Source organism: Alnus glutinosa, chromosome 2, assembly GCF_958979055.1.
Source record: "Alnus glutinosa chromosome 2, dhAlnGlut1.1, whole genome shotgun sequence".
Classification (NCBI taxonomy): domain Eukaryota; kingdom Viridiplantae; phylum Streptophyta; class Magnoliopsida; order Fagales; family Betulaceae; genus Alnus; species Alnus glutinosa.
The window spans coordinates 33,424,730-33,445,161 of NC_084887.1; the positions used below are offsets into that span (position 1 = coordinate 33,424,730).

Here is a 20,432-nt window from a genome sequence, read left to right on the forward strand (position 1 = left end):
TTTGTCCTAAGCTGAAATTTGGAGAAACTAAACACACTCGATTATTTTCTTCTTTCAAGTAAATTTTGCCTTCAACGTTTGCCTCCACTTTGCACGACGTCTTTTGCCTAAAATGAATCTTGACCCATAGTTACTTTTTTTTTTAAAATAAAAAAAAAAAAATTTATTCAATTCAATGAAGGGAAAAAAGGGAGATACCAATATGAAAAGTAAAAGTAAAGGGTGTGGCAACTTAAACAAGAGCTCCAAAACAACAAGAAATCAATGTTGTAAAACCTAAAATTGTTGGGAATGGGTCAAATAAATGAGTCGACCAATTTGGAGAACTGGAGTTGGCACAAATGACAATTTATAGAGGCAAAGTTTTGTAAACGTAACAACCTATGAAGCGATAATTGTGGCAAGCGAGGAGACGCTTCACAATAATAGAACAAGTACTGAAGAATACTGGATCGGAACCGCCGAAGAGAAGCCACGCCACGATGACCGGTAAGGGCAGTACCCAACAGGAATAGCTTGGAGGACACCAAATCAAAAACTGTAACAAGATCAGTAAATCTCCATAGCCCAAAAGAGGGTACCGACTATGGAGAAGCACTACTGAAGAGTAAAAAAAAAAGGACAAGCAGACGCAAGGACTAAAACGGAGCGAAGACAGAAGCGACGTGTGCAACATGTGCACAGTAATGGAGGACAGCGTCTGGAGTGAAGGAGGCGAAAAGAGAGGATGCATGTGCTGAGCATAAAAACAAAATCCCATAGATTTGACTTTGTTGCACATGAAAACCAAAAAAAAAAAAAAAAGAAAGGAGGAAAGGAGATCCGAGGAAGGAGGGGAAAGGGAGGAGAATGGAGACAAGCTCCATGCCTCCTCCCCCATAGGAGTTCGAAAATGGATTTCACGAGGAGATGGTGTATATACCTCCTCACAAGAGGTTTCGGGAGCTTCTGAGTCTTAAAAGCAAAAGAGAGAAGCGTAACAGGAAACTCACTTGTACTCACTCACGTTTACAGAGCTACTTTTTTGGCCAAGCATGAAGCATGTAGGAACAAATATTGGACCACAGCACACAATTATCAATTTATCATTATCATTATTATTAAGCACAAACTCCAACAAGCATGGGACTATCTAAGTACGTTGTTGGGTCCCACTTGGCACGAGCCAAAAAAAGTGCAACCCACGTGGAGAGAGTTTACACACACACACACTCCCACCAATACTTTGTCAGCAAGATCTTCTGATGGGACAGCTACCTGTCCACCAACCACATTTTCGCTTCCTCATATGGAATATGGATAACAAACCCCACAGGTATTATTAATTATCTTTAATTATTTTAATATTTGTTTCTTGTTCTTTTCTACTACTTCCTTGGATGGGAGGAAGGGCCCTTTTCAGCATTCTTTCTCACATCACTTTCCCAATCATGAGTGGATCAGATACTGATAAACACAGGGTGGACAAAAAAAGTGTTAGTTATTAAGAGGATCACAAAAATCCATCTGACGTGCCATGCTGCTTTCAGTCAATTTTTGAGAGCGTGATAGACAATCAAGTACTAAACATCCTTCCAACCAAAAGAATACAACGCTTTTTGTGTCATATACAATAAAAGCCATTTTTCTTGTCTTTTACTCCATCACATAAATTCATATATAAATACCCTTTTCTGACATTGAGGGACACAGAATCAATGTTTGAAACCTTCTTGTACTTTTTCAAAGAAAACAAAAAATGCTTTGTAAAGTTGTCATAGAAAGCTTCTGCAACCTTTTCAGAGATCTTTTGCTCCCCCAATAAGATGCAAGGCAAACAACATGGACATGTGACTAGGACGAGGAAATCATTAAATGAAATGCAAAGTCAAAGAAGCTTTTAACAATCCCCATGTCTGTTTAGGGGGGACTCTTCAGGGAAGTACCTTAAAAAAAAAAAAATTGATAATTACAACCACTTTTACCTTTCTAAATATTTTACCGCCTACTAATTGCTTGCTCTTCAAGAATCAAGATGCCTACTCCCCTGTCTCCCAGCTCAATGCAGAACCAACCTGAAAAGGGTGGAAAAAGTAGGAGAAAAGAAAAACTACAAAACCATGGCTACCAGATATGCCTATAAATTATGTATATATATGTAACAACCTGAAACTTGAGAAATCCATACCAACGATCCTCTTGCTATTTGAAAAGATTACTTAAGGCATTACCTATTCTCCTTGGGAATTCATCAAAATATACAAGAAATAATATGTACTTTCTCAAAAATGACAATGATCAACCTCAGTTAAAGATTGAACAAGCGGCCTTTGTCACTTGGGGTTGACTTGCTTTGTGTTCCATCAATAAATCCTCTTCTTTCATGATGCCAGTATATATGTTGATGAAAGAGATCAGAGGCGGAATATGGGCAATGACATGGAATATATGGCATAGATGAAAAGAGGATTCAATTGGGAAGGAGATCATTCAGTTGATAATCACAGTGAAAGACATTGTACTCCCTCCGGCAGATTCCTAGGTATTGAATGTGCAATTACATATCTCTGGGGAAAGGGTTTTGGTGCAGGGGTAGCTGTATTAGATGATGATGCCGTTCCGGAGGAATCTGCTGGTCGAACGTGGAATTTTGCAAAACGGTTGATGACAGAAAACTTTTCCAACTCCTGGCACTCCACTCTTATGTCTAAAATTGATGCTGCCTTGTCCAATCTGCATCATCAAATAAAAAATATTAAAACATGATTCTTTTTCTTTTAAAAAAGTGGCTAACAGCAATTTTCCTTTTCTTATTTTTGCTTCTCGGTTTTTCACTTTTCCAGTGATGAGACAAATTATTTTGGTTTAATACGAACTAAATAAACCCCGTGGGAGTAGAGTAAGCTTCAGATCTTCTGGCATGTGTATAAGATAGTGATAGTTTATAAACTTGAAACTGGGTTTGCCACATCCTTGTAACAAACAATTGCGATTCCATTGTTACTGAAAGTGTTGAAATGAGTTCGTTAATGGCAAAACTTGTTTCATACCTTAGTAAGTCATCTTCCAGCTTCTTTGCTCTACTGCTCAAGTCATCCACAACTTCTGAAAAGAACTGGTCATCAATACCCTCAAAAGATTTGAGCTTCTCTGAAATCCTGAACATATTTTCGGACAGAAGTTATCTTTCCAGAGAGTTAAAATGAAATTCATTTTATACTTGAGTAATAGTCTCTACAAAACAAGTTCATGCAATGGTTATCCACCTGGGAGCTTAAAAAAAAAAGACATTTTATTTCGTGGTCCAATTTTAGAATGCTGCCATGATACCTTCTTTTTTGCAAGACATGATAAACTCGCCCCCTTTATAAAACTTTCTTAGAGTTGAAAAAGAAGCATAAAAAAATCCAGAAGAACTGCACTTACAAGTCACTGTTGATCAGTGGTACACGTGATAAACCATTTCTTGTGCAAGAGTTCAGGCAGCATGCATCTGCTAGAGATAATTTAGCAACAAAGTATGTCAGAGTATCAAATTGTGAAGCAGCCTTTGCTGAGAGAATGGACACTGGTGCAGGGCAAAACAACTTCTGCATAAGCTGTGTTGTCAAGATAAGCCTTTTCTTTGATCGAAGCATTGACGGCCTATCTTCAATCAATTCAGCCTCATCTTCCACCTGCCATTGAAAATGATAACATTACAACAGCTGTCAATACCTAGAAATAAGACAATATCTAAGGGTGACTAAATTTTGATATATGACACGTGAGTTGGAGCAAACCTTCTCAATCAGTCGATTTGTGGCTTGTGCCCAATCATGTTCTGCAACACTGCGAAAGCAAGTGCACTCTTAAATATTTACAAAATGAACAGAGAAGTGACCAGTGATTGCAATATATAACTGATAAAAAAAAATTAGGTAAGAAAGTTGGAAATATTATCTTTTATTTACCACAAATTAGTTAATACTCAATCTGTCAAGAAGATAAAAAAATTAATATAGGAATTTTCTTACACAATTCATTCCTTTCTTCGCTCCATCTTCAAAGCAATAGAACATAGCATAAAAGGAAACAAAGCAGTATTATATCAAACAAAAGGGCTATAACGGCAAGCACCTGATATTTTGAACCCTCTGAGAATCTTGCATAACTTCTTTGTGCCATGGTAGAAGATCAGATGTTGCAGTTTTGCGCTTCTTTGGTCTCACAATAGCCAAGCATTGATCAGTCTCATCTAAAGGCCACAAACAAGGGGCTAAAAAGGGTTCATTAGCTCTGAAGGTCGCTGAGCTTGGTGAAACTCTGCCACTCTGACTAGCATCAGCAGCATCTATTCCTTCTACAAAAGAAAATTCATTCAAGTTCTGGGAAGGCTTCCCAAAAGAAATCTGCCCTGCAACAGGCTTTGCAAGCATTGCATCATACGTTGGTGGAATCTGCCCATCTCTGAAAGCCTCATACTGTTTAAACCAGGGGGGTGCCATTTGAAGATTAACCTGGGAATGTTCTCCATGATTAGATACCGCATTACTGGTAGTAGGTTGACTCAGATCATTTTGACCAGATTTGATCATCTCTTGAGAAGGTCTATCTAGGAGAGCAGGCTGTGGAGAAGCTTTGAAGCCAGAATCTTCTCTTGCTTCTGTAAAGAAACTTTGCCTTTTGGCATCCCCGGACAATAAGTTGAGCTGGGATGCTGAAATCAGTCCTGTATCCAGTTGATTTCTGAACCTGGAATTATGTTCATATATTAACCGTGGTCCATCCATAGCAGTTACATTCTCAACATCTGAAACTCTCCTACTTGGATTGGCATCCATATTCTTCATTGCCTGCACTTGGTGCAGTAGGGAGTAATTCGGATGGAAAACATAGGACGGTTTTAAAGAATGGCCAATGGATCCAAGATTTCTTTCAGGGGCAACAGGGGCATTGTTGTGTTCATGGTGCACCCCATTGAGGTCCTGTTGGTGTGAATGAGCCAAAAAAGAGCCAGAGGCAAAAGCATTTGCATCAGAGATATTCCTTGCCAATCTACCAGTCTGCGAAGCATCAAGCATCTCAGATGATATTTGCAGCTGGGAGCTCTCCTTCTTGGGCTGATCAGCCTCATAGTGAAAGCCTTGTGAATTCATAGAACATGCGCCAAATACTGATGATCCATATCCAACTTTCTGGGAATTTTGATCATTTAGCCTGGGTGAAGCCAATGAAGTTTCCACACTATCTGTTGATGGGTCCATGGGAACCTTACAAGGTTCCAGACCAGAAAGACGTTGCTGAAGTGGTACATTCGTCCATACATTGTGCAGTCTCGACGAAAATGCACCCTGCTGATGCATGCCTGACAAAACAGGAGGCTTCAAGACTGGCTTAGCCTCCAAAACTTCAAATTGTTGACCAGAAGTGTTAGCAGAAATATGTGGAGAAGTATGTTGAGAGGAAGCAAGTTTAAAAGGTGGGTATCGGCTGACGGTACCAGGCAATGTTGCCTGTAAAGATGGACATGCTAGAGATGTATGTGACATTTCTTGTGTTCCAAGTTGATTCCTTATATATGGAGGACTGGATGTAAAAGCTGCAACGGAGCTTCCGGGCATATAAACAGATGAGGGGATGTTTGTCTGTCCCGAACTACTAAATTTATTATCCCAATTTGATCTTTGAGATGATTCATGAGATGGCAGCAAAGACTGAACAGATGGGGAAGCTAACCAGGTCTGGTTTTTCTCTCCTGACTCAGAATTGGCTTGCTTTAAATTTTGATTACTTGCTACTTCTGGCAAACCCCGAGATGAGATGAAAGGGTTCATGTTCGACGGCCATTGAGATGGAGGAGCCAATTTCAAAGTGAAACCTTGAGAAGCAGCAGAGTGATGGTATGATTGAGCAACAGATGCTGAAGTTTCTGCCTCAGGCACCAATGAATTACAGCCTCTAGCGCCAAAATGAGGTATACTGCTATTCTCCTTTGATTGGTCAACCTTATGAAGAAGCTCAAGCATATTTTCACTGCCATGAGACATTATAGAATAATTTGAGACACAGAATAATGTGACTAGTTTTAGATAAACAACGACAAATTGATAAGGAATTCTAGTAACCAATAGGAATACATAATGAGCAGAGAAGAACAAAAGCCAGTACAATGTATAAGCAGGGAACGAAATCAATAAAGCTATGTGTGATAAAGCAGTGAGATAATATCAGTTGGCATAACAATTATTACATATAAACCCACATTTCCAAACCATCATTATTTTATAATCAACTACCTTGCTGGAGTAACATTTGAGTGATGATGATCGACTGATCTGTGAAAGGTATTAGATGTATCAAAATCACCTCTAGAAGGCACCTCTGAGGGTTTTGAGTTAACTTGAACATCAGGTAAGGGCCCCTGTAACTGAAGACAAATTACATTGTCATGAAAGGAAAATTGAAAGATACAATCAACGAAATGTCATCCATGGATATAGAAGACAATTATTCACCTTATCCAAGTTCATGGCACTGCTAGAGACATTATCAATGAATTTGAGCTTCCCTATATGTTCTTGCTCTTGTCCACTTGATCCTTTGGCGCCATAGTTGTCATAAGAGGTGTCTTTTTGGTAGCAATTCTGCTGCATCTCATAACCATTACTGATTTGATGCTGGTTTTTTCCCATGATCTGGTTTTCCTTGTTCCTAGATATATCAACATGCTTCAAGTAATCAAGCTGATTACTATGTTGGACTTGTTGACTGGTATTCCAAGATGCCTTAGAAGGGCTTGAATTTGGCATAGCAGCAAAGTTAAATATTTGCGAATCTTCTCTGTTGGGCCGAGTACTATCCGTGCCAGAGTGTACTTGCTCCCATCCTCCAGTTGATCTAGAAAAAGAACTTCCCCCACGATTACTATTAGCCTCCCACAGAAAATAATCAGAATCCCTAACCTTGTATGTAGCTTCATTAGCATCACCTGTCCAAAAATTAGTCAGTGTTCTCATTATTATGAATGCCACAAATAGCAGCACTAAAATTAGGTGTTCAGGACAAATTGTTCCTACCTTTTGGTTCACTGTAGGGTTGGCTAACATTGTTACTTGAGGCTATTCTCCGCTGATGGGCATCACTCTCTGGGGGGTGCTCAAAAATCTGACCAGCCCATGCGCCGTCCAATTGCATTAGTGGTTGAACCGGTTGACTTCCTTCAGTGGATGGCTTTTGTTTAGGGCTGCAATCTAAACACTCACCAGTGTTTTGGGGAGACTTGTGAATTGATTCATGAGAGTCATCCTGGTGCAGAGCACCTCTCTGCTTGATCGAGAATTGGATGCCTGGCTGCTGAAAGCCAGGGAAGCTAGAGCTCACACTAGAATCATTAAACACAGGAAAAGGTTTTGAACTTAAGCAGGAGGTACTGAGCAGGTTGTTATCAAGCCAACTTGATTGTTGCTTTTCACTATCCATAACATTTGAAGGCTGATTATCAGTTGAGAGTTCTGTATTTTGAAAAGTCAAGCCACTCCACTCCTCCTGTAGCCCAGTATCACTGCTAGAAGCTTCTGCTACGGCAGACTGCATAAGAGCACTCCAGCTTCCACTTTGAGTAGAAGGAAATGCATTTGAATAATCTGTATGTTCCAATGCAGTCCCAAAGCCTCCAGTACCAATGTCAGTGCGCCTGCCAAGAGAAGCATCCCAGTTGTCATCATCCATATTGTACAAAATCTTCTCTTCCATTGGATCCAGGGGAACCAAACCCTGAGGAGGGCCAAGCTGCATATTTGTTTGCTGCAAGCTTCCAGGCCAACCAGCTTGCTCTTGCCTTCCATTAGATTCCGTTGGTGATGCATTTTTTGGAAGCGTATTCCCCAGCTGGAGGTCCCCTGAGATGACTACACTATTCAACCCCTGAACAGGAACCTGTCCTAACACATTGTTTCTCTGAAATCTTTGTTTGGATATGAAGGATCCTTGGGGGAAGCAAACCTGCTCTGGAGAAACAGTAACCTGATCACCTACAAAAGGGCTACTGAAGCCCGTCGACTGCGTAATAGGCTTCTGTGCTTGACCACTAGCCTTAGTCAACAAATTGGTAGAATCATGAGACATCCCTTGGAGATAAGAATATTGACTCAAACCACCTCTTGCACTTGCAATAGGCGTACCATATAAGGATGCATCAAGCTGCTGAGAAGCCAGACCCATGGAACGCAAAGCCTGTCCTTGATCTTGTGAAAATAGAACTCTGTTAGATAGACCTTGTGCAGCAGGAGATGTACCACGCTGCATCCAGTTCATAAACATAGGTGATGCATCATTAACAGGCGTTCCATTGATTACAGGTGACATCTGAGCCCCAGAAGCCTGTTTAGTCACTGCAGAAATCTGGTTTGAAGAATTCTGTTGCCTTAAGTCACCGAAGTGCTGAAGTTGTTGCTGCCTCTGAAGTTCTTGCAGCTGCTTGAACATTATGTGCTGCTGCAGCAACTGCATATCATTGTACCCAGACTGCTGCATTAGGGAAGTATGTGGAGTATCTGGTTGTTGACCCCTCACAAGCTGCTGCTTCCCTCCAACAAAGTCGAAGTCAATGGAAGCTTCAGTAATTTCCGACCTTTCTGAATTTGTCGTTAGGGTGGGACTATCCTCGGATGCATTTTCTTGCTGTGATATAAGGAAAGGGAGGCCTCTAGAAGTTAAATTATGTGGATCATAAACTGCATTTTCACCCAAAAACTCTGACTGACTTTTCCTTGCCTGGAATTTCTGGCGTCCAAGCATACATTCATTTGAATTCAGCTGTTGGTTTCTGAACAAACTGTTGGAAAACTCAGTTCTTGGAGTAAATTGTGTATAGTTTTGGTTGAACAACACATTCAAAGATTCATCACCATGTCCTTTCACAGAATCTGCAAACATCAAGAGAAATACAGTTGTGCCTTAAAGACCATGAAATGCCTGTTTCAAATTACTCAAACGCTTGAAAGAAAGAAAGAAAGAAAAAAAATCTACCCCCACACACACACATAAAATTGCCACTGTTTTCAAAACAGCGTGATAAAAAAAGAGCCATGAAAGTTATGAGAGTATCGTAAATAATGAAAATCACAGATACCTAATTGTTGCACGTTGCAGTTTATTAGATTGGAACTCAGAGCTTCCCCAGTCTGCCTTTGTTTTCCAACCCACTGATTGTAGTTAAGAACTGGCCAATTGCTATCCACAGCTTGAGATTGATGCTGACCTTGGGAAGAATTCTGTAGCTCATACAAGTTGTGGATCCTATCTTCAACTTCGTTACCAGGCATTAAAAATACAGCCACCAAGACTTGCTCAGCCACTTGTTTTTGTGGAAAGCAGTTTAACCCATATATAACACCATCATGGACCAAACCACCTTATACAAACAATTCTACAGTAGGGAACATATGTTAGACTTAATTCAAAAGGGGTATCATATCTTTACTCCAAAAATGACACTTCAAATTGAAAATATTCCCAAATCCGTAAAAAATTACCCTGCACAAGAATGTCACAGTTGATAAATGAGAGAGACATAAAATAGTGCAGGGTAATTGCAAAAAGAAATAGAAGCATGTTTAAACTGCTCCTAACAGAGATTATAACTGAATTTGTTGTTATTTTTATTTTTATGATAATTATTTAAAAGTATTAGAAGAGGCATACATCAAGACAAACAACGCGTGAAGAAGCAAATGCTTGTGTAAAGTAGTATCACACTACTACCACAATGCCAGATGTATAATTTTTAAATTTTAAACCAAGTTTCTTTCATTCAATTCAGCATACGATACAGGTGCAATGCATTATAGAAGCCACAACGCAAATATCAGCCAATTATTGTCTACAAAAACAAAAACAAAAAAATCCATTAAAGTCCAAACACTATCAAATGGGTTCCACTTAATTGCCAAGAACAAGTAGTCTAGATGAAAAAACAAAAACCTAGAAAGATTAGAAACTTCCTTCATTTCCTCGACAAGTTCTTAGTAACCAAGTAGAACCATAAAATCCAAATTTCTGTTCTTGGATTGTTACATTCCTGACCCACAAACATATGAATTTTACTCACAAATATCACCGCACTTGCATGAGCAACTACAAAGTGAAAAATGAGACCCACCAGAAAAAGAAAGGAAGGAGAAGTAAGACAACGAAGGAAAACATGAACCATCACTAAAAGGCAAAGTTGGCAAAATTTAAGCTAATGTGAGCTCTCTGAGGCCAAGATAACATATCAGCAACAAATAAATTGCACTCGGATACAACTTTTTAGACTTAAAGCCATAATTCGAGCATATACAGCAGCAAACACTTCACCTCAAAACCCTAAAAAAGAAACCCCAACTAGTTCTCCGCCAAAGAGCCACTGTGACCCCAATTCTTAACATAACACAAACAAATTAACCATGCACAAACATTTCCAAGCTAATTCAACAAAATTGAAAGCAGAAAAGCACAAAATTATGAAGTTAATTACAGTTTTTCACGCTAGCTGAACAACAAACAAGCTGGTAAGTGAAATTACTGGAAGGCTCAGAAGGCTAAGCAAGTGGAGGAGGTGCACTTGGAGCTCATGAGTGTGATCTGAGCTCAGAGAATTAGGGTTCTTCAACGGCGTCGTTTGCTAAAGGGTCCTTTTCAGTAGCTGATGAAAAAGCCTTGGTTTTTGTTAGGCTTAATTTACAGTGCTTTAAGCTTCCAAACGACGACGTCAATGGCTGCCTCCCCAGTCTCTCTCGCTCTCTCTCTCTCTCTCTAAAAGACTTGCAGAAGAGTGACAAAGTTTGGATTTTCGGACCAGAGCCGAAGATAAAGCGATCGAAACGGTGACGACTTAAAAAATTTACTCTAATTTTTCAACGAAAAAAAACGCCGCTCTAGGCTCGGCCCCGGGCCTAAGGTTCGTTGTCAGGCTCGAAATCCGAAGCCGAGCTATGGATGAGATATGTTTCTGTGTTTCTCGAGTGCGTGTACGTAATGGGATTTCAGACTATTGCTTAAGATATTTGGAAGATGAACGGTAGAGATCTGAGGCGAACGAACGCTTTGGTTGTTGTGGTATCTGTGCTCGGAGGTCCGCAGAGAAAAAGCGGAATAGAATATGCGGATACCACGCGCTTTTGGACACGCGTGGTCGTGGTGCACTTTATTTTCCCAGTCACTTTGGTAGCTTTGTAATTTTATTTTCTTTTATTTTTTTCGTAAATTTCAGTGTTGAGCTTTTTTTATAATCATTTTGGATTTTAATGTGTTTTATTTTCCCGCCGCCAGGTTAAGCAAATCAAGTTGGGATAAAATGGTGGGGGTTATAAGGCCTAAGGGGAGGCTTTCGGGCCTGGGTTTATGAAAAGCCCACTTGTCCTCAAAACTTTTGAGGCCCCTAAGAGAATGTAATAGGTGACGGAGAAACATGAATTAGGCGGGCAAAAATTGAGTAATTCTAGACGTTATATTTATGTTTTTTTTTTATCTCTCTAATAATTATGTAATTTTAAAATTTTAATAATTTTAAATAATAATTTTAAAAGTCATATCTTTATAAAGAAATACAATAAAAATATGAATATGACGTTCAAAATTATTCACGAAGATTACTCTCGCGTATGCCGGGCCTAAAAACATACAAAAACTACCTATTAATCTCCCTTTTATACCCTTGTGTGGATCTCCCTTTTATACCCTTGTGTGGAAATCCCCACAAAATAATAGTTAAAAAATTTGGGTATCGAGATTTTTTTTTCTACGAGTGATTAATATAAAATTACAAGGTGACTACTGCAGGATACTCTCGATAAACTATTAAGGAGAAGTTGACTCTAGTCTCTGCAGAGACTGACAGAGAGGAGGAGAGAGCACATGGTCTTAAGATATATATATATATATATATATATTATTATTATTTATTTGTTTTTTTCTAAGCAAATATCAAGGGAAGGGGGAGTGGAAATTACAACCAAACCAACACAAAAAGAGTTAGAACAACCCAAAAAAGAAGTTCCTCATACAACTATATGAGTTCAGTGAAGCATAATAAAAAGAGGTTAAATACAGTTTAGCCCTCCAAACTTTCATCCTTCTCCGGATGGCCCCTTAAACTACCAATGCTTAGATTCTGGCCCCAAACTACCACTTTCTGATTTTTTGGCCCCATTTGTCTATTTATGCCTTCAATTCTAGTAGAAATTGGTTAAAAACTCGAATATACCATTCCCTTAAAGGTGAAAATTTCAAAGTGTAGAAGGGGTATTTTCGAATTTCTGTTTAGAATTGATGGCATAAATTGACGAATGGAGCTAAAAAATCAGAAAGTAGTAGTTTGGGGGTCAGAATCTAAGCATTGGTAGTTTGGAAGGTCATTCGGAGAAATGGTGGTAGTTTGGGAGCAAAAATGTATTTAACCCATAAAAAAGAGTTTGTGCCAAATAAATGACACAAACATATAAATTATTGGCATTGACATAGAGAATTGGCCGCCCAAGATGGCAGTTAATGGCAAGAGAAGTGACACAAACCACAAACGATCTCTCCACCTGTCTTAAAGCTTCGCAACGAGCCTATTGCCGCAGCACATCTGAAGGAGAGCTGCAACAGTAAGAAAGACATCGATGGTGGTCATATCATCATCGCCGGCGAAAGACACCTTTTGCAATCATTTTTGGAGATCACCATAGCCAAAAATTGCAACCCAACTATGGAGATTTGAAGTGGGAAGGAGCAGGAAGCCAAAGATCATGCCCGTGCACCTCAAAACTGTAGGGGTGGCGATGGCACTGGCACAAGCTCCGAAACGGCGCGTGGCTGACACGCGCAAAGGCAGAACAACTTAGGAGAAAAAGATGCCGGAGAGTGGGTTGGTGGGATGCATGCGTGGAGGAGAAGGGCCGAAGACAGCGGGATTGGGTTCCCAAGTTGCAGAGAAAATGAAAGAAAAAGAAAGAGGAAAAAGTGCAAATAAAAAAAATAAAAAATAAAAAAAAACCATAAAATCAAAGGAGAAGAGGGAAGTTCCTCTTTCTTTCTTTTTGACTAAAAGGCCTATCAGCAAAGAGACATAAATTTGAAACAATAATTTATCCAAAAACTTTAAGCTAATAGAAAAAAGTTTAAGTTAATAGAAAATAGTAAATTTAATCAATATTTTAACACTCTCACTCACACGTGAACTTTCTAATAAATGAGGTCCAACAAGTGAAATATTTAATTAAAATTAGAGGTAAATTGTGGAGTCATGATTCAAATTCAGGACTTCTAACTCTGATATCATGTTAAATCATCACTTATCCAAAAAATCAAAACTAATAAAAAAATAAAAAATTTAATAATTTAATCAATACTTTAATAATAAAACTCTCTCGGCCAATTTTATTTTTTTCCCCGGGAGCAAAGACTCAAAGCTTTAATTGAAAGCCCCCACCAATTATTTTATAGCATAGTGCAGCTATGCAACTGTACATACAAGTTTTCTAGATGAAGAAACTTAAGTTATGGGTCAATGAATTGAGCATGCATGCATGCGTTACCCAATAGAGATTAAAATAATAGCAGTGATTCGTCCCAAAGTAGTGTCGCATTGTACAAATGGCAAAAGGCACAAGGCCAACAAAAATCAAGAGCTATGAGGATGCACCACAGCCGTTTGATTAACCATGTCTTCAATGGAATAATTAGAACACAAATCAAATACGGGATATTGGTGTTTTTACACATTGCAGCCGCTCACAATCTGATCTTCTATCTTTCTCTATCTCTAATCTCTCGGTTTTTTTTTAATATTTCGGTTGTGTAATACCCCGGTTCCTTTCTTAAAAAAAATAAAATAAAATAATGGATAGGGAACCATAGGCTACGATTTTTCAATTTTAGTTCCCTTGGGTTTTTCTTATTTTAGGGAACACTAAAAGAGTCTGTTGCAGTGGTATTTTTAAGAGTTTTTCCAATATTTAAGGAAGATAATGAGATTTAGATAGTTTATTGCTAGTGCCTAGGGTTCAAGGAATGTGTAGAATTAGAGCGAAAATTTATTCAATGCAAGCAGATGGTTTGTCTAGATGTTCCCACTAGATGAAACTCAACATACTTAATGTTAAGCATTGCTGAAAAGTACCAAAGATCATTTGACCGAATGAGGGAAGAGGATACTCAGTTAGTTGTTCTTGGAATTTTTGATTAGGAAAATGCTAGGATATTTGCGACCTTTTTGAAAACTTTTTATGATGTCACATTGACCATTTCCAGTTCAAATTATGTCACCTCCAATTTAAGTTTCATGGAACTTTGTGTTATTGAAGAAACCTTAAATGAAGCGTGTTTCAATTGATCCTATCATGAAAAGCATGGGTCTTAATATGAAAATTAAGTATGAGAAATATTGGGGAAGTCTGGATAGGATGAACTTAATGTCATATGTTGCTTTTGTTGTTGACCCGCGCTACAAAATGAAGGCTTTGATATTTTGGTTGAAGGATTGCAAAGGGCCAGAGTGGGCAAATCAAATAGAGGTAAGGGTGGTAGACCTTCTAAAACATTTGATTGAGCAATACGCTAAGTTTAATGGAGTTGCGGTGTCTTATGTTGATGGGGCTACAGGAAGTTCAAATGCTACTTCTTCCTTGAATGTTGATTCTATGTTGGATGATCCCTCAAAAAATAAGAAGGATAAATTTATTATGAGGTTCTCCACACACCTTGTGAATGAGAATGGTTTGGAGTGTAGATAGGAGGTTGATAGGTCTTTGTTGGATGGGTGTGAAGCAGCAACAAGTGAGTTTGATATTTTAATTTGGTGGAAAGTGAATGCTCCCAAATATTCTATCTTTGCAGCGATAGCCCGTGATGTATTGGCCATCCCAATTTCTACTGTTGCATCTGAGTTCGCCTTTAGCACTGGGGGACGTGTATTGGATTCCTTTAGGAGTTCATTGTCTCCATTTACCGTTGAGGCCTTGATTTGCACACAAAATTGGATCAGGAACAACCCAATTGACATTCGAGATTTGGAAGATTATGTGGAAAGCTACGATGAGCCAAGTAAATGTTTATAAATTATATGAAACTTACTTTTCAATTTTCATTACTTATTTATTCATTAAATCCAGCTTTCATTTATTGTAGATGGACCTCAAATTCAAGAAATGAATCATCTCAGGTTTTTTAGTAATGAAGGTTACATAACTTTTTGAATTGTCATAATATTTTAATTAAATTACAATTGTCATTATATTTTACGTTTAATTGATTTTATAATTTGTTCTTGTAGGGGTGCTGATTTAGCTTCAATGCTTCATAGTGTGCCGTAGATCCGTTGCCATCTACATCCATTCATTTACTTTTGAATTTGTAACCGTTTTATGTTTAGACTTATTTTTGTTATATATATATATATATATATATATATATATATATATATATAATTTGTAATGTTTTGTTATTTTATTTTATTGTGATTTGTGACTCGTGAGGAATTGAGGATGGCAGATTGGCACGATGTCTACTTGCCAACTAGTAGTTGGATTTGTAATTTTTTTTTATTATTTATTTATATTTTTATTATTGTGATTTGTGAGACATTGAGAATGACATGTATTTCATGTTATATTGTTAATTTGTTATCGAAATTGGAAATTTGAGTTGTTGGAAAGCAGTCAAATATTGGTTTTTTATTAAAAATAAAAATAAAAATCGCAACAATAAAAGAAAACCGGTTATCCGGTTAATAACTAGTTTAAAATAACCGGTGGTTGGTAAAAATCGCAACCAACCTACCGGTTGCGATTGCGATTCTTAAAATAGGCATAATCGGGAACTCCGATTGCAGTAGCGATTATGAGCAAATAACCGCTACTGCTACCGCAACCGCTTCTATACCCTTAAATTGGCCCGCATGGACCTTCGCACAACAATTATTATTATTATTAAATGTTTTTTCAATATATATAATATATTATAAAATCAGTTATTGGTTATCCGATTGATGTTATTTCTAATTATGCGGTTGCCGATTAATAATTGTCCCGCTTATTATACATCCATACACAAGAGAAATGAGTTATACATTTAGCATTGCTCGTAAACTTAGCAACTGCAAAAGTAAATTTGTAAAGAGTTTTGTTAATTGTTATAAAGGTTACTTATGCATTAAAAAAAAAAAAAAGAAAAGAAAAAGAAAGTAGACGATATTCGAGGTTTATTTATTTCCTCTATCATTACCCACGGGTGAGGAAAATTCAACTTGTAAATTACTAGCAAGAGCATCTCTATTGCTTGAGCCATTTGACGAAGTTGTTGAGATTCTTTGAAGACTGACCACCTTCTGCCATGGTTTTCAATAGGATTTGTTTAAGCTCCAGCGCTCTTGCTCTTATAGATTCATTGCTAAGCAGTTGCTCTACCTTCTTTGTCACTTCGCCCCGGGAAACGAGTACATTTTCAGCCAAGTCAAAACCCAGTCCAACTTTCCACTCATCACAAATATAGCTCTTGTCAAGGAACTGGTCAACGAACTGAGGCCAGCACAAAAAAGGGACGCCATTGGCTATACCTTCCGTGACAGAATTCCAGCCGCAATGGCTAATAAAACAAGCAACGACAGGGTGACCTAAGACCTTTGTTTGCTGCTCAATCCACAATCTAGGTACATGTTCCTTGAGATTCATCTGGAAATGCATTCTTCGCCCTATCGATGTTTCTTTGATCCACCGCCCAAAGGAAAGGCCTATTGATGAGCTTAAGTCCAAGAGCTAGTTCTTGGAATTGGACAGGGTCCAAACTTGCAAAGTTGCTGAAGGAAATATATATGACTGAGCGAGGTGCTTGTTGATCGAGACAGTTGATGCAAGATGGGTCTTCTCGTCGGAATTGTCCAGTTTGGTCGTTTTCGAGCAATGGACCAATGGGCAGGAGCTTAGGAAACAAAGCAACTGATGCAGGCTCAAGCTCATAAGCTGTGTTGCAAAGCCACCAATCTGCCAGTTTGCAAGGTTCCATGGCTCGTGCCATGAAATGAAATAAAATCTTCTGTTTGCTTGGATCGGATATCGCGGCCCATGGAAGATTTTTCGTTTCGAAAGCAGGAATGCCCGGAGACAGTTGAATCAGCTCTACTTTTTTGGTTGGCAATCCTTTGCAAGGTGAAAGAAAAAATCAAGGACTGCAGATGTTGTCATATATATATATAAGCTTTCTGGATAATGAGTGTTTCTAAACTATTTTTTATCTCAAAAGTTTAAGCTAATAATTGTGTAAATTTAATCAATAATTTAATATTAAAATAGTCTTACGTTACGTACGTACCATCACCGTTTAGAATCCCGTCATCAATCAGTCTTGGTAGGCTCATTTGCAAGGCCAAAGCAGCAGCTGCCGCACACCAAAAGATAGCTCCTCTAATTCCCATCTTATTGGCGACTTCCACGGCCCAACCCATCGCCCCATCGGCGAGAACACATGTAATGTTGTCATCATGACCATTTGATGCATTGATACCTTGTATGAGCTCCTCAACCCTTGCTGGCATGTTCTGCAATAAGGCTGCCGTTAGCTTGCCCATATTTTTCCTTTCGTCATAGCTATCCAAGCCATCTGGGACATATACGAGATTAATGTTTGAATCCATGAGCCTGCGCATGCCCTCCTCAGGCATTGCACTCACTACACGCTTGTGAATGTAGTCCGTGTTTACAAATGTGATTTTGAAGCCATGTTTTGCCAGTTCTCGAGAGAAACGCATTAGGGGGTTCACACTTCACATGGCCTTGTGCTGGAAATGGTTAATGGTACCGCTAGAACATGTCCGGTGCCCATATATGTCTCTCTTTCTCTTTTGTTTGTTTGTTTGTGAGAGAGATAACTAGAGTGGGAGAAAGGATTACAAAAAGACTTCTTGGGAATAGTTTTGCCCGTTTCGGTATGAGCTTTCCGAATTTTCCTTTTGTGATATTTATAGGGAGCTTGCGCAAGAACGTACGGTTTTGCCAAAAGAGAGTTCAAGCACGTACGGTCAATGAAAAAATCTGTCTAGCTAGGCGCAGCATTCACTCTAGCTCCCTAGGGGCTCTAGCAGCTAGTACCTATTCTTCAAAATGCTTGAGAATTGCTACCTAACAATTGTGAGCAGAGATACTCTTTTACACTATGGCCACCAGCTACGTACGTGCTTACATGATTCAAAAGAAAACAGAGATGAACATGGGGATTTAGAGGTGGTTTTTCAAAGGTGGCGGTGGGATTCGAACATGCTGGAGGTGGTGGCGTGGTCCGGGGTGGGTGGTGCATGAATGGGTTGTATCTGGGACTTTCAAGCTAGCCAACAAATTTGACAAACCCATCTTTATGTGTAACTTGCCGGCCAATATATATATATATATATATTTTAAAAAAATTTATAAGCATATTTTTGTTTATTTAAAATTTTTTAATGTCATTTTTGTCTTTTTTGCTAGCGTTTGGAGAAATATTGACATTTTTTAATAATTTACGAGGACATTGACACAATTGTTAATTTGAGAGGAGGGCCATTAACAATTATAAGTTAGTAGTTTGAGGCCCTGAGGAGTATGTGTATTTTTCACCCTTTTTCCTTTTTTATTTTTTTATCTTTTCCTTTTTTTTGGCTTTTTTCCTGTTAGCCCAGGCTCATTTTTCACCCCTTCCCAATCTCCCATCAAAACAAAATTTTACGAGCACATAGAATACTCCAAGACAATTGTTTTGACTCGTGGGATGAAGTGTTTTGAGTTTGTTTGACACCACTTTTAATGGACCTAAATTTCTGCCCCAGTTTTCGTTTTTTATTTAATTGGGCTCCGAAACGAACTCTGATTGACTTCAAATTAATTTCTATCACGTGTTTTTGACACGTGAAATGACTTATGGAAATTTTTGCATTGAAAAATATACTCGAATTGACTTCTAATTTCTGAGTCGCATTCTTTTGACTTGGAAGATTAATATATACTAAAAATGATAAATTTCTCTATTGTCATTTTAATCACACTTCCATATTCCTTCGTAAGGTCCCTTTTTTTTTGGTTTTTTTGAGTGTCACTTCCCTCCGTAAATCTCAAATATAATCTCATGAGAACCTTTCATTGTCCAATTAACAATTTCTTATTTAATTAAATAAGAAATTTATTTCCTTATATATTTGTTTACACTTATATATTTATAAGTAGTAAGATTAAAACCTCAAATATAAATGAAAATTTATTTCCTTATATATTTGTTTACACTTCTTTAAATCCAACCAATATTATCACTAAATAATCTAAGCATTACTATTAATTAGTCTTAATTTTCTATAATCGGGACTTAAAATACTGGGCATTACAACAAATCTACCACAATCCCCATTGTTAGTACCGTTTTCGGTATGGTGATGAGCCGTCTTGTGATTTGTCAATCAAACTTTTATTTTTCCTGCCTTCCTTGAGATCTGCAAAAATAACAAACGACTAGTCGGGGGCACCGACTACGCCCATTCCAATGACTAAGTTAATATACAATTTTATGACTTTTAGGAAGAACTAAAAATCTCAGAGCTTAGAGAAGAATAATCTAAAATACCTGGTGTAGTAGTCTTATTTATAGACTTACGGGAATTCTTGAAGGACTAGGAGTCTTAGCCATGAATCGTGTAGATTTGAACCTTATCCTCATGGATTTTGAATTGAGTACAAGTTGGATAAGACTCCGCCTCTTTTAGCTGAATTTCACGTTGATATGGATCTGTATCCCATTAATGTTGAGATATAGATACATTCCGAATATTTTGGGATTTTGTACTTAACAAAAATCCCACGGATCATGGATATAGATTTCTAACGGTTAATAGATATTTACTTACCGAATCTGAGAAGATAGCTTCAAGGCGCTTATTGTACACAGACCAATCCTCCGAGGTGAAAATTTCCGAGACATATTAACTCTATACAAACTTGGAGATCTCGGTTCATTCCATATCCTGCGGAGTCTTGAAGAACGAGGTGATCGAGCAAGGTCAGACGGGGTTGAGCCGAGGTGTTCTGACTGAGGTGATCGAGCCAAGTCGAACCGGGTCGAGCCAATGTGTTCTAACTGAGCCAGGTCGGGGCGATAGGTTGAAACTCCGACTTGACTTGGAGGCCACGTGACGTGGCTTTGGGGTTGATTATTTTCCCAACACCCATAAAATGTAACAAATGTATTTTGGTCACCAAATGAGCGAATCATAAAAGCTAACAATTGTTTCCAAGGTTTTACTTTGATATATATATATAAGGAAAATGCTATACTCACACCCAAACTCTTACAACTATTTTTATACAACCTGACGTGGAAATTCCACATCAGATTTTTTTTTTCTTTTTCTTTTTTGAAATGAAAACTCTCTCTCTTTCTCTCTCTCTCTCTCTCTCTCTCTCTCTCGCTCTTCTTCTCCCCTCTTCCGATCGGCAAAT

General features: G+C 38.3%; 2 protein-coding genes across 8 annotated transcripts; both read right to left on the reverse strand.

Moving 5' to 3' along the window:
* Nucleotides 1-1,834: 1,834 nt before the first annotated feature.
* LOC133859611 (uncharacterized) lies at nucleotides 1,835-10,815 on the reverse strand. 7 transcript variants are annotated; one of them, XR_009898779.1, is made up of 11 exons: nucleotides 10,526-10,815; nucleotides 9,092-9,495; nucleotides 7,038-8,885; nucleotides 6,477-6,949; nucleotides 6,258-6,388; nucleotides 4,099-5,994; nucleotides 3,762-3,810; nucleotides 3,406-3,656; nucleotides 3,030-3,137; nucleotides 2,146-2,712; nucleotides 1,835-2,054 (listed from the first exon to the last, which is right to left on the reverse strand). XR_009898779.1 is itself a non-coding variant. In XM_062295078.1 (11 exons), the coding sequence occupies exons 2-11, from the start codon at nucleotides 9,282-9,284 to the stop codon at nucleotides 2,481-2,483; spliced, it is 5,088 nt and encodes a 1,695-aa protein (XP_062151062.1). In that variant the 5' UTR covers nucleotides 9,285-9,495; nucleotides 10,526-10,815; the 3' UTR covers nucleotides 1,835-2,480. The 7 variants fall into 7 exon arrangements, 6 of the variants coding, with proteins under 6 accessions (XP_062151062.1, XP_062151058.1, XP_062151061.1 ...); XM_062295078.1 differs by having other exon boundaries at nucleotides 1,835-2,712; nucleotides 7,038-8,640; nucleotides 8,734-8,885; XM_062295074.1 differs by having other exon boundaries at nucleotides 1,835-2,712; nucleotides 9,092-9,388.
* A 5,363-nt stretch (nucleotides 10,816-16,178) lies between these two features.
* Nucleotides 16,179-17,732, reverse strand: LOC133859346 (UDP-glycosyltransferase 83A1-like). The gene is made up of 2 exons (XM_062294729.1): nucleotides 17,290-17,732; nucleotides 16,179-17,117 (listed from the first exon to the last, which is right to left on the reverse strand). The coding sequence occupies exons 1-2, from the start codon at nucleotides 17,723-17,725 to the stop codon at nucleotides 16,627-16,629; spliced, it is 927 nt and encodes a 308-aa protein (XP_062150713.1). The 5' UTR covers nucleotides 17,726-17,732; the 3' UTR covers nucleotides 16,179-16,626.
* Nucleotides 17,733-20,432: the final 2,700 nt, after the last annotated feature.

What these genes read in the sequence shown, in the direction of transcription:
- LOC133859611 (XM_062295074.1), bottom strand. Translation starts at nt 9,284, where the DNA reads ATGCCTGGTAACGAAGTTGAAGATAGGATCCACAACTTGTATGAGCTA. An exon ending in GTGCCATGAACTTGGATAAG is followed by an intron (nt 6,389 to 6,476) that starts GTGAATAATTGT and finishes ATTTGTCTTCAG; the next exon opens with TTACAGGGGCCCTTACCTGA. An exon ending in TCAAATGTTACTCCAGCAAG is followed by an intron (nt 5,995 to 6,257) that starts GTAGTTGATTAT and finishes GTCTCATGGCAG; the next exon opens with TGAAAATATGCTTGAGCTTC.
- LOC133859346 (XM_062294729.1), bottom strand. Translation starts at nt 17,725, where the DNA reads ATGCGTTTCTCTCGAGAACTGGCAAAACATGGCTTCAAAATCACATTT. An exon ending in CGGGATTCTAAACGGTGATG is followed by an intron (nt 17,118 to 17,289) that starts GTACGTACGTAA and finishes CACCTTGCAAAG; the next exon opens with GATTGCCAACCAAAAAAGTA.